At 41.7% G+C, this 16,292-nt stretch overlaps 1 protein-coding gene and 1 non-coding gene across 2 annotated transcripts in view; both read left to right on the top strand.

Moving 5' to 3' along the window:
• LOC134680473 (galanin receptor type 3) overlaps nt 1–16,165 on the top strand; it is a 116,126-nt gene extending 99,961 nt beyond the window's left edge. The window contains exons 2-5 of the mRNA XM_063539603.1: nt 9,272–9,405; nt 10,111–10,286; nt 12,499–12,643; nt 14,623–16,165. Coding sequence (XP_063395673.1) covers nt 9,285–9,405; nt 10,111–10,286; nt 12,499–12,643; nt 14,623–15,302 — 1,122 coding nt within the window. The 5' untranslated portion in view covers nt 9,272–9,284 and the 3' untranslated portion in view covers nt 15,303–16,165. The remainder of the gene's footprint in view (nt 1–9,271; nt 9,406–10,110; nt 10,287–12,498; nt 12,644–14,622) is intronic.
• Trnah-gug (transfer RNA histidin (anticodon GUG)) lies at nt 3,105–3,176 on the top strand. Its single transcript has one exon. It is a non-coding gene; the product is annotated as a tRNA-His (tRNA).
• Nucleotides 16,166–16,292: the final 127 nt, after the last annotated feature.

Here is a 16,292-nt window from a genome sequence, read left to right as displayed (position 1 = left end):
CGAATATTTGTTTGTGGCAGTTCATGAGGCTTGTGTTACTTAAATGCAAATTTTCTTAATTTTGTGTAGGTACTTATTGATCGTTTGCGTCTCACTATTGACCAAACGAGCGCGAAGCTTCTTCGTATCAGCTTAGGAATGTCTGATGGGGAAGCTGTCTGGTTCCTCTATATTGTTGCATATCTCGACCAATTAGCACGTTCGCGGACGCGGATTGTATAGCATCCGTTTTTGCACTACTCCTGGTGACGCGCATGCTATAGCATCCGTTATTCGTTTTAAATTTCTGCATTGAAATGCTTATCAATCCGCTTTACCACAGTATAATATTATTCACCAACTTTTCCTCTACCAGTCACCAGATTCAAAGTTTGCATACTGCCATTTTACATAGTTTTATCGAAGTTAAAAATTATCCTGTGACGTCTCCAATTGAGCCCCCCTTTCTGTGACGCACATGCTATAGCATTCGTCTTTGTATGGCAGCTCCCTTAGTAGCCCGGCAGGTGCGTCTGGGAGTAGACACGTGCAATTTGGGTGAATTTCGTGCGCGATACCCATTTTTACGGATTGTTTATAACATCATAATTAATGTTTTTCTTACAATTTCTTTAAGTTTTTCAATGTGTTTTAATAAACAAACATGTTTACTCGTGGTTTATTGTGCTACAATCAAATTTTGATAACGGTAAATGTGAAAAAGTGAGGCATGAATGTGTATACCTATCATTCAAGTAATTACGTTACTAGTCATAGTTTTGATGATATTACTGTGAATTGTAAGCCTGCTGGCGCTCGATTATCACCTCTTACAAGGTAAGAACGTTTATGACAAGTATTGTGGCATAATTCTTGTATATTTCACGCCTTATGTTTGGTGTAGATGCATCCGAAAAAGAATATAAAATTGGATGAATCATCGCTTGACAGGAAAAGTGGTGGACGCTTTACGTCCAGAACTTAAAGCGGCGGTGACTTACAGGGAACTCAAAAAGTGTAATGCAGTAGAGATTGACGATTTTGAAAGTGGTGGTGGCGTAAATGCTGCGTATACCTTGGACAGCTGGAAGAAAAAACCTCTCTCTTTTACGAGAGCTCAACCGGCTCCACTCGGCTCTCTGCAACATGCCATGAGTGGGCATTTAGATTCTTCAGACATATTATGCGGTCTCCAAGACATGATGTGTAGTATCACATAATTTTAGGTCCAATGAATGACGAACGTGCTTGGGATGGGGCATGTATGAGAAGGACATAATATTACATTGATAAGAAATGAGGGAACAAAACAGAAGTAGAAAAATGTTTGAAGAGGTCAGTAATGAGTCTTTAGAGCAAAAATCTCGCCTCTAGGAAGTCAGAAGTCTCAGCCATTAAGTCCATCAAGTACGATGAATGAATGCTATAACATGCGATGTCATATAAGATCACATCTTGACTACGTCATGTGACGGAGATGCTTATGCATCCGAATTGTATAGCATTTGTTGTCACATAGCGTATAAAAAATATACTTCATATTGACGCGGATTGCATATATAGCATCCGCCTTGCATAGCATTACGCGTCATATACAAACCTAAAAGATATATTTGTAGTGACAGATATGCTATAACAGTCGCAAAATTTCCATACAAAATTTAGGTGTCCAAATGGTGTGACTGAGCGTCCGCGAACGTGTTAGAGTGATTTTTTTTTAGAGCTGGTTCGATAATTATAGGTCCGCATCTTTGTAGCTTACAGATACATATCTCTTTTTAGGGTTTCGTAGTCATCTAGAAACCCTTATAATAATTATGTAGTTTCGTCATGTCTGTCTGTCCGAGGCTTTACTCCGTGATTGTTAGTGCTAGAAAGCTGCAATTTGGCATGGATACATAAATCATGCATTGCGACAGAACGGTAAAAAAAATGTTTTTTTAAATATTTTTTGCTAAGTCCCTATAGTGTGTGGTATCGTTGGATAAGTGTCTCCAAAAACCATTTTTTGATAAAGTTAATATTTTCGGAAATAATCGCTCCAAAAAAAATGTGTCTCTCCCCCTCTAACTTTTGAACCATGGGTCCAAAAAATATGCTTTCAATCCAAACGGTTGCAAATGTGTTGTCGGCAGTTAAGATGGGAATCTCTTTGCCTGATAGTTTGAAGGTCGTATCAGTCCGGAAATACTATTATAAGTATATCATTAATTACAGTAGCCCTTCCCTGCCGTATTCCGTTTAAAATTTCTCGCTAATAGATAATACCTACCTCCCAAGTGTCACAGTTCACTCTCGCGAACCGGAACGAGTCGATCTATCATTCGCGAACAAAAGACTCGAACAATTCCCGCGGGTGGTTGGGAGAGCGGTGCGTGACGCATTAGTATCTACACAGTGTTCGTGATTTATTTTTACTGTAAATCCGTGTTAGTGCAAAACTAAAAGTTTTCTGAGACACTAACTCGTAAAGGAACTCATGTTCGCGAAATAAATATTGTAAGTACAATACGAGTACGTTTTAAACAGGTCCAATCACTTCAATAAGTATACCCCTCCATTCCTAATGTCCAAGTGTCCACGACTCCATACGTTTATGATTTGGAAATACCGCAGGCGTTCATTTCACAGTTTAGCAGTGCCATTCTAGGCGAGAAGTTTATGGAAAAGCGGGAAGCCAACCATATGCTAAGTGGTAAAGATGGACCCCTATTGCAAAAACACACACAAAATGGTCAATCAAAAGTTATCTTGTTAGTTTACTGAAGCGGTCAACCATTTGCTACCTGTTATAATGAACTTAATGAATCAAACTTGCGAAAATTGCATGTCGAAATCCGTCAGGTTCAAGATCAAGCAGCAAAAACTCGCTGTGCAGGGATTAAATGGTTGCGGTTTTGTCGTCTATAATAGGTACCTATATTATCCTACCATGCTTCACTCTCGCACTTATATAACTGTTAGAACGTGACCACTAATACGCCAGATGATAACGGCAAACCATTATTGACCCGCAGCATTTGCAACAATATTATTTGTCACCAAATGAGTTACATAATTATTTGGAAAGTGCTCTCGTAGTGAGTGCGACGGTTATTTTCGCGGTGTCGGACACAGCTCCGACAGCCGTGATCGTCTAGTGGTTAGGACCCTACGTTGTGGCCGTAGTAACACAGGTTCGAATCCTGGTCACGGCAGTGACAGGTGTCACTGTCACGGCGAAGCTATCTTTTTTAACATACACACATTTAACTACCTTTTCTCTGAAGATGTTCCGCAACAAAAGGCAAACAACAAAAAGACCCGGATATTCAAAATTATGAATTACTCGTATGTTAACTAAAATAGGTAAATTTAAAAAACCTGCCTTTCGACTAAAAAGTGGTAATTGTGAAAAAGCTACTCAAATTTGGAATTTAAACAGCATTCATCTAATAGCCATTAAATTACTGATTACGTGAAATAAAAAAAGATTGCCAAAACTTCCCAAAATTTTCCAAAAAAACGGATTTGTAGTCACAATTTTTTGTAATTTTCCCCAAACTTTGTAACATTTTAAGGCATTACTTTAAAAACAAGTATGACACTTTGCGTACAAAACCCAGATATTAGTTCCTCAGTTCCTCAGCTTTCCAAAAAAGTACAAATGTCGACATTTTCTCTTAAACTTTTCAAAATAATAATAATAGCAGAGCAGGCGGAAGACTTGACCTAGCGTACGTGATGACCATTAATCGGTTTGTTTGTGTCACTTTATTATCTCCATGGGCTTGTTGACCTACGAGTATTCTCAAAAGAGTTTCATCCGTTGGTTGCAGTTTGTTTGTCTTGCAGGCAGGAATCGGTTTCACATAAAGACTAGGTACTGAAGACGCAGCAACCAGCTGTTGTGTAAGTTTTTTCTAGTATCTCCCTCTTGTTGGACGATTTCTATAAATTTATTTGTTAACTAGGTATTTCGCAATTACCTTTTATTTTCTTCTTCCATTCGAACAGAGAGTTTGTTTAACACAAAGCTTGAATAAAACGTCAACCAATCTGTGCTCTTGGGCTAAGATTGCCGCAGGCACGGCTGTGTCCATTGAGAACTGTCGCTGTCTCGCTCGAGGCCACTTAACGGAAACAACACCGTAAAAGCATAAAACGAGCTGAAACGAACCGTCCCGTCTAGACGACGATAACGCCGTTTAACTTCTTAAGGCTAAGATCTTCGACACTGTATCACCTAAAAACTTTACAGGAAATGTCAAGAATGTCCACCCTAGGCTAAAAACACTAATGCCTGGAAGCGTAAAAACACTAATGGAAACTTAAATATTTAATGTATGGCAATAGTCACGTGACTTTTTGTAGCATCTGTCATCTCGGCATCGTTTGACCAGACCATCGGTTCACCTTGTTCAGAGCTTTTGTAAGCTAACAGATAAAGCACGAGCTTTTAAATAGACATTTAGAGCCCCCCGCGTAGAGAAGTTCAAACAATATTGTGCAAAAAATTAGTATCCGTCTTACTTCGGCTGAGCACTCTAATATATAATTACACGCGTGGCTACTCGGCTAGGTCCTTTGTCCCAGATTTATGGCTTAGTGATTGAGCTCATAGAAGTTTCCCTAGAAATGTTTGGATGCATGTAATCCTACTTTGCTTAATCCCAGGAAGTGTGCTCGATTTTTTTCTCTTTCTCAAGTTTTGCTTGTAGCTAAAAAACGGTACATTCGACAGAAAATTGGCTCCAATCATGATAAAAGTTGATATCTGAGGATCCGAAAGGTACCTGAATGAATTCGTAGTCAAAGTTTGTAAATAATGCCGCCACTTTGAATTTCGTGTTTATATTGGTATAATCACGTTTAAATATGAAAACTATTTTTCATCAGTGTGTGATCCACAAAACCTTGCTGGTAGTGACATTGTAATTGGCAGTTTTTTCAATCCAAGGAAAAATGTATCTCCCATCAAGGCTCCCAAAATGTATGCACACCTCATGGGTTTGAGCAAACTCGGATTACACGCATTTAGGAACAAATGAGGTATTAAAACGATTGCCAGCTTGCTTAATCCCTCAAATAGCGATTTTTATATCTAATTTGATTGGCATATGAATACGTTTATAAGTTGATTTTAAGAAACCTGACCTTAAAAATTCAAACTCCGCATGAAGCCATGAATGAAAAAGAATAAGATTACCAATTAAACCTCTTTGAAGACTCGATTGTTACGAAATGAGTTTTTATTATAAAAGAAAACCTAATATCAGACACCATTATGGAACAAGGGATTGAAAAAGTATGATCGTTAAACTTTTATTAATGTTAAACTTAGTATGATATTGAATTTTTGAATAATTTTGGCGGATGGCTTTTATCTATATATGTATGATTTAAATTTAAATTCATACCTAGTACATTTTTTGGAAATAATTAAATTACTAAAGGTTTTTTTTATTAATGACTGATAAGTTTCAATGTTTTCTCAATACCTATATAAACAGTTATATACCTAATAATCATAATCTTTTTGTTCAGAGCTAATAATAATAATAATCTTTTTGTTCAGAGCTTATCTTTATTTTTTTGTAATAGCCTTAATAATTAACTAACTAGATATATTAAATGTTTCGTGTACCTTTTTATTTAGAGTCTACTTTGTAGGTACGTGTATTATAATATCCCATCAAAAACATAAATGTAAAAAAGGAGAGCCAAGTTCAATACAAAAATTATGCTTGGCTGTGGGGTTCGCCGCAAAAAGAATGGAGATCTAAATGAGTACCAAGTTCTATGCAAAATCCAAATATGTATTTATAGGAACAAAATAACATTATAAACAAGTATTAAACTCTATTTCTTTGCTTTATTGGATACCTATAACAATTGCTGTTATTAAAAAAAAATGCGAGATCTTAAAGCAGGTTAAATTTGACTTGGCCAGTTTTCATTACATCAGTCATTTTATAAAGTTATTCAACATATATATTTTGTAATTCTGATAAAAACTGGCCACGCCAAATCTAACCTACTTTAAGATCTCAGATTTTTTTTAAATAACAGCAATTGTTATAGGTATCCAGTATAAAAGCAAAGAAATAGAGTTTAATACTTGTTTATAATGTTATTTTGTTCCTATAAATACATATTTGGATTTTGCATAGAACTTGGTACTCATTTAGATCTCCATTCTTTTTGCGGCGAACCCCACAGCCAAGCATAATTTTTGTATTGAACTTGGCTCTCCTTTTTTACATTTATGTTTTTGATGGGATATCAATACTTTTTGTAAAGAAAACTAGGCAGGTATTGAGATTTAATGTTTTTTCTTGTGTTTCCGCTGCATGTTTTTTACTTCTGTTGTTTGTATTAATTATGTGGTGCCGCGCGCCGCCAACGACACACCGTTGGCCGGTTGTTTAGCGCGTATTACAGGTTTTTTGTATGGGGACCCCCCTATTTTTTAACTTTTTTATTTTTAGATTTTTTCCTACGTTTACACACAATTACCGAGCTGGATTCCAAATTTCATCCTTCTAGGTCATCTGGAAGTAGGTTAGGTTTAGGCACTATATGTCAGTCACAATAAAAAAGAAATTTGTATGGGGACCCCCCCCCTATTTATTAACTTTTTTTTGTTTTTAGAGTTTTTCCTACGCTTACACACAATAACCGAGCTGGATTCCAAATTTCATCCTTCTAGGTCATCTGGAAGTAGGTTAGGTTTAGGTACTTATATGTCAGTCACAATAAAAAATGTTTTTTTTGTATGGGGACCCCCCCTATTTTATAACTTTTTTTTATTTTTAGATTTTTTCCTACGCTTTCACACAATAACTGAGCTGGATTCCAAATTTCATCCTTCTAGGTCATCTGGAAGTAGGTTAGGTTTAGGTACTATAAGTCTGTCAGTCAGTCTTAAAATTTACGACTTTTTGACCTTCATATCTTTATAACCGTTTGAGCTAGCTTCATGAAATTTGGGCTTCTAGATGTCCTTATGGATATGTCGTAGTCAGATCGTATAATCCGCCGTATTACATTACGGCTAGCCGTTTTCAAAAACAGGGGCGTTTTGAAATGCGGCGGTTCGACGATTAGCCGGATTGTCACTGCGATACGTTCTTCAATAAGGCGGCCCACGTTTAGCCGCATCGTACATTGTAGAGTGACCAGTTCTTTCGGTCGCCTACGTAACCGGAGTTTGACAATGTTTGCAATTTAATTTATTTTTACCATGGTCCCACCGCACTACATGAGTTTCTTTTCCAAAACATTTCCTTCACAGCTTAAATAGACAGAGCTCGGAGCCCCGCAAGCGGGGCTCCTATTTCTGGGCGGTTTGCCCTTCGGGCATCTGAAGTTACCTAACGAACCTAACCTAATTACCAGAGCTCGGATAGGGTGAGCTATTTGCCTTATATATGACATAAGACATGTCAAATTATAAGGCAAATAGCTCACCCTATCCGAGCTCTGCTAATTACCTACCTACGCTTTTTTCCCCAAAGTGTAATGTTTTCACGGACGTCTCACTTAATCAATAGGTAGGTAGGTTAGGTTCGTTAGGTAGCTTCAGATGCCCGAAGGGCAAACCGCTCAGAAATAGGAGCCCCGCGAAGCGGGGCTCCGTCTAGTTAAGTTGCGAAGGAAATTTTTTTTTGAAAAGAAACAGTCCGACACACTCCAGATTTGATGGACACCCCAGCGTTTGTCAGGCAGCGCCACGAGTGTTAAAAATGGGAACTAAAAACTGTCAAAGCGGCGGCTAATGACTCGCTGTATTACATTACGGCTAGCCGTGTTGAAGAACGTATGGCGTCGAATACATTCCGGCGGATTCTCATTCAGCCGCATTCAATACGGATAATCGTTAAACCGCCGCATTTCAAAACGCCCCTGTTTTTGAAAACGGCTAGCCGTAATGTAATACGGCGGATTATACGATCCGACTGCGACAGATATAATTAAACACACGTAGTTTTATGTGTTTACGTTAAAGATGTTTTGAGTTATAGAAGGGTCAAAAGTGGCACCAAGTGGTTCGTGTAATATTACACTTGGCGCTGGCTAGCCAGTTCCTTTGCTTGAACTTGGCTTGACACGCTGCCGCGTGTCTAGATTAAAAGGGCATCCTTTTCATCATTCTTTTAACATCTAATGGACGCCTAATAATGAAATTACCTATTGAGTAGGTAGGTACTCTACGAGGGAGTTTTAGGATAAATTCAAACATAATTTTCGTTTGAGGCCGAATTAGGAAAAACTCAATTTCCCTGCTGATGTGAATAATTGAAGATTGATTGAGATTTTATTGAAGTTTCTACCTATTCTACTTTATACTGGAGTTTGAAAATAGAAAAAGTATAAAATAAAGGCAGCGCTGTGATTCAGTTTTCTGTATAGTTTGAAGCGCTGTGTATTTAACATCATAAATAAATAAAAATCAAGGAATTATAGAAAAATTCACCACTTCCGGCAAATTACGGGTAATTTCTCCATTGTTGCTTAAATAAAAAAAAATATATACCCTGTTTAAAGTACGTTGGTTTCAAATAGATATAAAATAATGACAGCCAAAATGACCAAATATAACGACGGATGTTAAATGTACACTAATAGTGTTACGTGAAGTACACTCTAAAAAATGAAGACCAACTAAGAGCAGTTTCTTCTTAGTTGACGTTAAGTTAATTACAACAATTACGATCTTATATAAATCAACGAAAGCTGATTACTTAAAACAATAAGTGTATCTGTGATTGAACTAATAAAGTAGGTATTGATTAATCCTAACAATTGTATACCTTGCATCTATTATTAACTTGTTGACATAATTATGTAACGTAGGTTGATTCAATAAATATCAAGCTTAGTTGATCTTACTAGGGTCAATTAGTTACCATAATTCTTTTTCATGTATATATTGAACAAGATCTTAGTTGGCTCAGTTACATAGCAATAGTAAGATCAATCAGAATTACCTTATTTGAAATGTCGAAGTCCTTGTTAGGCTCGTATGGAATCAAGATGCTTGATTACGACTATCAAAATATTGATAGGGCCAACCAAATTTTTTTTAGAGTGTATGTATGGCGTGCCGCCGTGGCGTTGTCATTGAGTCCCAACCAAGTCGGTGCAAACTTAACGTGGTCCAGCAAAGGTGTGTTGCAGATATTTATTACATACTTACAAATATCACAAAACATTACATACAAATTATGACATGATTAGTTGTTATCGAGGACAGCTCCAATATTTTAAACTTAACTTTACGATAACCTTCTTTATTGTTTTGTTGCAGGCAGAGATGCGCGATGTACAGTAACGAGAGCTCGGGCGCGTGGGAGGATGGTCACACACAAGCGCACACGTCGCACGCTCCGCTCGCACCGCTCCTGGCGTTCTACGTGCTCGTTAGTCTCCTAGGAGTCATCGGTGCGTTCAAACTTGTAATAGCAGGGCTAGTACGAGAGTGGTCACACACAAGCGCACGCGTCGCACGCTCAGCTCGCATCGCTCCTGGCGTTCTACGTGCTCGTTAGTCTCCTAGGAGTCATCGGTGCGTTCAAACTTGTAATGACAGGACTAGTACGAGAGTGGTCACACACAAATGCACGCGTCACACCAACTCGCCCCGCTGCTGGTGCTCTACGTAACGTGCTCGTTACTCTACTAGGAGTCATCGGTGCGTTCAAAGTAGTAATAGCAGGGCTAGTACGAGAGTGGTGACACACAAATGCACGCGTCACACTATTAACAACTCGCCCTGGCAGCGCTGACGCTCTACGTGCTTGTCCGCCTGCTAGGAGTCATCGTTGCGTTCTGTTTACACTATAGTTGTAATAGCCGTGGTAGGATAGACTCCTTTAGAAATGTGCATAAAGTGGATGATCAATAGACATCGTAACTTTTACAGCATTTTTGGTGCAGCGGAGTGGTGTTAACGGAATCGGAATAGATAATTCTAACTTAAAGGTAAATTAAGGTTAATATTAACGTAATTAATGCTAATTAATCATTAGGGTTGAAATTGTTTATACCGATTCCATTAACAACCACTCCGCTGCACCAAAAATGCAGTAAAAGTTACGATGTCTGATGATAAATATAATACCTACTGTAATTAGTATTCTTGTGCAGGTAATATAAGTCTAATGGCGGCGCTGGCGTCGGGCGGCGCGGCGCGGCTGCGCACGCCGCAGCTGCTCAGCGCATGCGCGGCGGACCTGCTCGTGTGCGCAGCCTCGGCGCCGCTCGCGGCCGCGCGCGCCGCACGCCTGCACGAGGACACCTGCCACGTAGGATACTACGTCGAAGTGAGTCATTCCTGACAATCCTAGCTGACTAGTAACGCCGGCGCGCCGACCTCCTAACATACGTATAGGCAGAGATATATATAACTCCGTATAAGATAAATAAAGTCTAAGAAAAAAACGTGCCTCGGATGTCAAGCAAAAGTCACTGTCGAATAGATGGCGCCATATACCTTTGGCCTATTGTCGTTTAGATGGCGTTGGCGACACCGTTTGATATTTAACAATTTTAACACGTATCAGTGAAAGAACATGGGTCATTGTGGAACAATAAAAATTAATAATCATATATCCGTAAACATATTTTAATTAATTTATACATTTTCAATTTTATTTTAAGTTTTAATCGTGTGTCGATAGATGGCAGTAAATGTACCGTGACTACAAAATTTACTTTGACAGGACCCCTCTATACTATCTATTCTTTTTGGTATAGGTAATAACCTATAATTTAAAAACAGGGCTTATAATAGGTACAGGGTGGAACATTTCCAGAGACTGAGCTGAAAGGATAAGTGTTATCTAAGTGATCTGCAATCGAGTTATTATAATCGTAAAGCTGGAATTAAAGGTAAAACAAAATCATTAAAATTAAATACTTTTATATCAGTGACAACCCTATAAAGCTTTACATTTTCAATTGACACATGTCATGTCATTCAATAGGATCTACTTGCTAGGGTTGAAATATACAGATTTTCGCACTAATGTTTATCAAACTGTATCTGAAAAACGGATAGAAATATTAATAAGTGAAAAATAAAGTACGTAGCCTGAACAATTCCCACTTTGCGTAAAAGTCCTTTTGTTCCACCCGATATTAATGATGGAACCTTCTGTAGCTTTGTATATATCTTGATCATGAAAATGATTATCAATTTTACCACTAAACTTATCGTATCTAATTGCATTACGAAAACGTGATGTTGCGAACGTATCTTGACTAATAACAACAAGCGCCCGACAAATCACACCAATTCGACCCCCACGCCACGCCACGGCTAGCGGCTGCAACAACATAAACAGAGAACGAGCGCCACCCCGACTTTACAATTCTTGATAATTATAACTTTCGCAGAAGTCGGAGGGCATTTTAAAAGGGTGCTTTTGAAGCACCCATAAAGAATAAATATAAAAATAGTTTATTATTCGAGTAGGCCTATTACAATGCGCTTATGAACGTCAAATAAAGCTACGCCGGCTCCAACCCTATACACCTCTGCGACGAGAAGATATTTTAAATCCTCCTCAATTGGAGGAGGGTATCCCAATATGGGACAGGCAGCAAACTGGGCGGGACACATCTTATAATTAACATGTATTACGGGTAAATAAGAAAAAAATACAATTTAAATTACACTCATCAACTTTAAATACTGCAGCTACAGCATAATCTTCCCTCTTCTCTGCCCAAATCCAAAGTTTTAGCCAGCTTGTAGTGCTTGGTTGTGATTTCCCCCGCAATCCTGACAAAGGACCAAAAATCCTGACAGCCCTAACTGAAAGTAACATCAGAACAATATCCACCAAAATGACGATCTCTAAATTCGAATGCCGCTCCTACGTGGGTGTATTAGGAAGGCTTGCGTGGGTGCAGTTCAATAGTTCCCCAAGTGTAAACAAGTCTGAAGTAAGAGCTAATCTTTACCAGGATACACTCCTTCAAAGGTGATTGCATTGGATTTGAGAGCCTAATTCGGTTACGGGCGGATACAAGCCATATGGCCATTTACCACTAAAAATACTAAAAAAGGATTTTTCACCACACCAGCTCGGAAAGGCTTACTTTGCACTTCAAAAACTGATAGCAAAGTTGCATTTTATTCACATGTGAGGCAAAGTAATCAAATGCAAAATTTGAGTTGTTTTCTTATGTTTGCTGGTAGAATTGACTTTTAAATGATGATTTTGGATGATAAATATTTAATAACATTCATTTGGATTTGATTGGGTTTGATTCTGTTTGATATTTTACATTTAATATTTGCTTCGGGTTGGTGTGGTGAAAAATATTGTGTTTCACTCGAGGGCAAATTTTGTTTAACCCTCGTGCTTTGAAACCCTCGCAACGCTCAAGATTCCATTTTTCGAACCACTCGCTACGCTCGTGATTCAATTTTGGAATCTTTCACTTCCTCGGGTATCAATTTTAGCACGAGCGGTTGAACAATAACTTTGCCGCCTTATAAAACAAATAACTATTGTTTGTTTCCAGTGTTTCCCGGTGGCCGCCAGCACTTTGAGCCTGGTGGCGATGGCGGCGGAGCGCTGCGGGGCGGTGCGGCGCGGCCGGGGGGCCTCCCCGCGCTCACGGCCCTACTTGGCAGTGTCTGCCGTGTGGCTCAGCGCGCTGCTGCTCAGTAAGTCTACTGTCTTTGTGCCTGATGGTGATCACGAACAAGTGGTGTAGGGCGGTGCGGCGCGGCCGGGGGGCCTCCCCGCGCTCACGGCCCTACGTGGCAGTGTCTGCCGTGTGGCTCAGCGCGCTGCTGCTCAGTAAGTCTACTGTCTTTGTGCCTGATGGTGATCACGAACCAGTGGTGTAGGGCGGTGCGCCGGGGCCGGGGGGCCTCCACGCGCTCACGGCCCTACGTGGCAGTGTCTGCCGTGTGGCTCAGCGCGCTGCTGCTCAGTAAGGCTACTGTCTTTGTGCCTGATGGTGATCACGAACAAGTGGTGTAGGGCGGTGCGGCGCGGCCGGGGGGCCTCCCCGCGCTCACGGCCCTACGTGGCAGTGTCTGCCGTGTGGCTCAGCGCGCTGCTGCTCAGTAAGTCTACTGTCTTTGTGCCTGATGGTGATCACGAACAAGTGGTGTAGGGCGGTGCGCCGGGGCCGGGGGGCCTCCCCGCGCTCACGGCCCTACTTGGCAGTGTCTGCCGTGTGGCTCAGCGCGCTGCTGCTCAGTAAGTCTACTGTCTTTGTGCCTGATGGTGATCACGAACAAGTGGTGTAGGGCGGTGCGCCGGGGCCGGGGGGCCTCCACGCGCTCACGGCCCTACTTGGCAGTGTCTGCCGTGTGGCTCAGCGCGCTGCTGCTCAGTAAGTCTACTGTCTTTGTGCCTGATGGTGATCACGAACAAGTGGTGTAGGGCGGTGCGCCGGGGCCGGGGGGCCTCCACGCGCTCACGGCCCTACTTGGCAGTGTCTGCCGTGTGGCTCAGCGCGCTGCTGCTCAGTAAGTCTACTGTCTTTGTGCCTGATGGTGATCACGAACAAGTGGTGTAGGGCGGTGCGGCGCGGCCGGGGGGCCTCCACGCGGAAGCGATGGTTCCTATCTAGGTGTCTGCTGTCTGCTGTGTGGCTGAGTGCGCTCACGTTTATTGACTTAAAATACGTGAGTGACCCGATCTTAATATACTTATATTTTAACGGGTATCGTAGTAATAATAATAAATTTCTGAAACGGATCAATTATTAAAACCCAAAGGTACCTTACGAGGTATAAGCCGGGTTTATATAAAACTTTTTATATCCAAAGGAGTCTAAGCGCCTGAGTGAACAGTTGATTTAAGCCATTCTTCCATCATAGTCAGCAGAGCTCGACCGGCGGCCGCGGGGCACGGATTACCCTCGGCCTCGCGGCGACCTGTTGAGTTGCCCAACTTTACACCCATTAACAACTTTTAAATGAGACTCCCTAACTTTTATTTTGTCCCGGAGAATCATTTCGGACGATTCTTTAAAAATAGGCACAGTTTCGGAAGCGCGCCGAATCGGATTAAACTAAAAGTTTTGAGAGCGACGTATTTTCGTAAAATAATAGTGCTTGGAATAATTACATATTTATAAACCTAATAACTTTTGTTAAATAACTTCTTCATAACTACACCCATTTCCAGACATTATTATTATACAATTTTTGTGTCCTTACCTATGTAAGTTTTTTGCAGTGTAAGGTGTATTCGGGTAATACCGAATGTCGGATAATTCCGAAATTCAGATGAAAATCACCCTTAATTCCATCATAATAAAAGTCTCCTTTTGGAACTATCCGACAGTTATCGACATTCGGAATTACCCGAGTAAACCTTACTAAGTTTTGTAATAAACTAAAAAACATAACTACACGATGGGCCAGCGCCGGCCACTCGAAGGGACGCATTTATGCGTTCGAGGGAGCAAGTGATATTGCTATCTCATTCTACCGCATGGCTGCGTCCCTTGGAGTGGCCGGCGCTGGCCCATCGTGGAGCCATAACAGTGTGGTGTGGTATGGTACCTAAATATACATTAACTTCGCATATTATTCTCCGTCCATTAATGTTGATGGTTACTGCACCGTGCACAAAACAACTAGATACCATTACGCAATGTTATCTATTTCTTGCCTATGGCCAGGTGTGGCGGCGGTGACAGCGAGCTGCGTATCCTGGCGGCCGCTGGCGGCGGCGCACGCGCTCGTCACCTACTGCTTCCCCGTGCTGGCCGTGGCGCGCTGCCACTGGGCCGTGCGCGTCAAGCTGACAGCTCTGTCGCTCACCGCCCGCGCCGCGCACGGCGAGCTGCCCCTGCCCGTGCCGCTCATGCGCCGCCCCACGCACGTCATCATCGTCGCCGGCGTCGGCCCGCGCGAGCGCCGCGACGCCGTCGACGTCGGCGACGTGCGCTCCAAGAAACTTCAGCCGAGTCTGCTGGGTCCTCAGCCGTTAACCTCGACGTTACACGCGCGCCGGCGACTCGGCAACGTCCTCGTCGCTATAGCGGCGATTTTCGCGGCATGCTGGTGCCCGCATGCGGCTATAGTCATTTGCGGGGCGTTCGGGCTCCACGCGCCGCTGCTTCTGCAGCAGTACGCGCTGCTATTCGGGCATACGCATTCGGCTCTCAATGCGGCGGCTTACTGGGTGTTGAATAGACACGCGTTGACGTCGGCGTGCGCGGCGTGGCGCCTGCCGCAGCTGCGGGTGCGGGAGGAGCGGCCCTCGTCGACCAACGAGGCGGCGCTGGGCGCGTTCCACCCGCGCCTCGCGCGCCCCGCGCCCTCGCCGCGCCCGCCGCCCTCCAGCTACCTGTACTAGCTCCGTGCCGTCGCAACTACACTTTGTTAATGGATAGATAAGTGTCTATGAGTGGTTAATGTGTGTTGTTCTAACGCTGCTGCGCTTACGCCGAGGCAAAGATCTTTCATATGACCTATGTATATATTTACGTATCAAATAAAATTTGACACCGACCACAGAAAACACGTCAAATAGAATCTGCCATTCCTGTCCGCGTGTCCGTTGTTTTCCTCGGTACAAAAAGAAAATGTTCTAGAAATCTAAGTAGGTATTTCGAAAATTTCCTCAAAAGAAAAACCACAATTTCAAAGATTGTAAAGTCTATGATATGATAAAACTCCTGAGCTGAATATCTCAAAGCATTAAATTGAAGATGATTGAAGTCCCCTTCCCCGGTTGTTGTCCGAGCCAGCAGAACTTTAAGCTCCGTAATCCGCCGCTTAAAAGATTTCTTGTTGAGCCAAGTGGAGTTTACAGAGAGTTAAATCATAGAAACGACTGTAACACGACTATGCAATTTTCCAAGTGTATGTCTTTGAAGTCGACTCCTTTCGAACTCGACTAAAAGTTGGATAGCATGAATTCAACCTCAGAAGCAAATCTATTGGAGAATAGCCTGTTTCTTACTCGGATGACTAGACATAGACACTAATATTAAAAAGTTTATAAACACATTATGGAATGTTTATAATTATAAGTTGTTATTTGAAGTCTTCTTCAAGAAAAGAGGAGGTTTATCAATTCGTGATGATATTTACACACTCTATTACCCAAATTGTGTACAGATTTAGCTAGATCTAAGTATAAAAATATGTCGTTTTTTGCAGTGTCTTACTGAATTGTATGTATGTATGTATAGGGAAATGTTGCCCCGGCGTAAGCGAGCCCTCACGGCCTGGCCACGACATTGGTCTAAGGCGATCGGCGGCGGCGACCGGCGGTAAGTCGCAAAAACAATAACCCGGCGACGCATAATGCATGCCACGAGCCTTGTCGCTGAGCGGCAAC

The sequence above is a fragment of the Cydia fagiglandana genome, chromosome 3 (assembly GCF_963556715.1).
Source record: "Cydia fagiglandana chromosome 3, ilCydFagi1.1, whole genome shotgun sequence".
Classification (NCBI taxonomy): domain Eukaryota; kingdom Metazoa; phylum Arthropoda; class Insecta; order Lepidoptera; family Tortricidae; genus Cydia; species Cydia fagiglandana.
The sequence above is the reverse complement of the archived record's forward strand: the minus strand, read 5'-3'. Positions and strand labels throughout refer to the sequence as shown.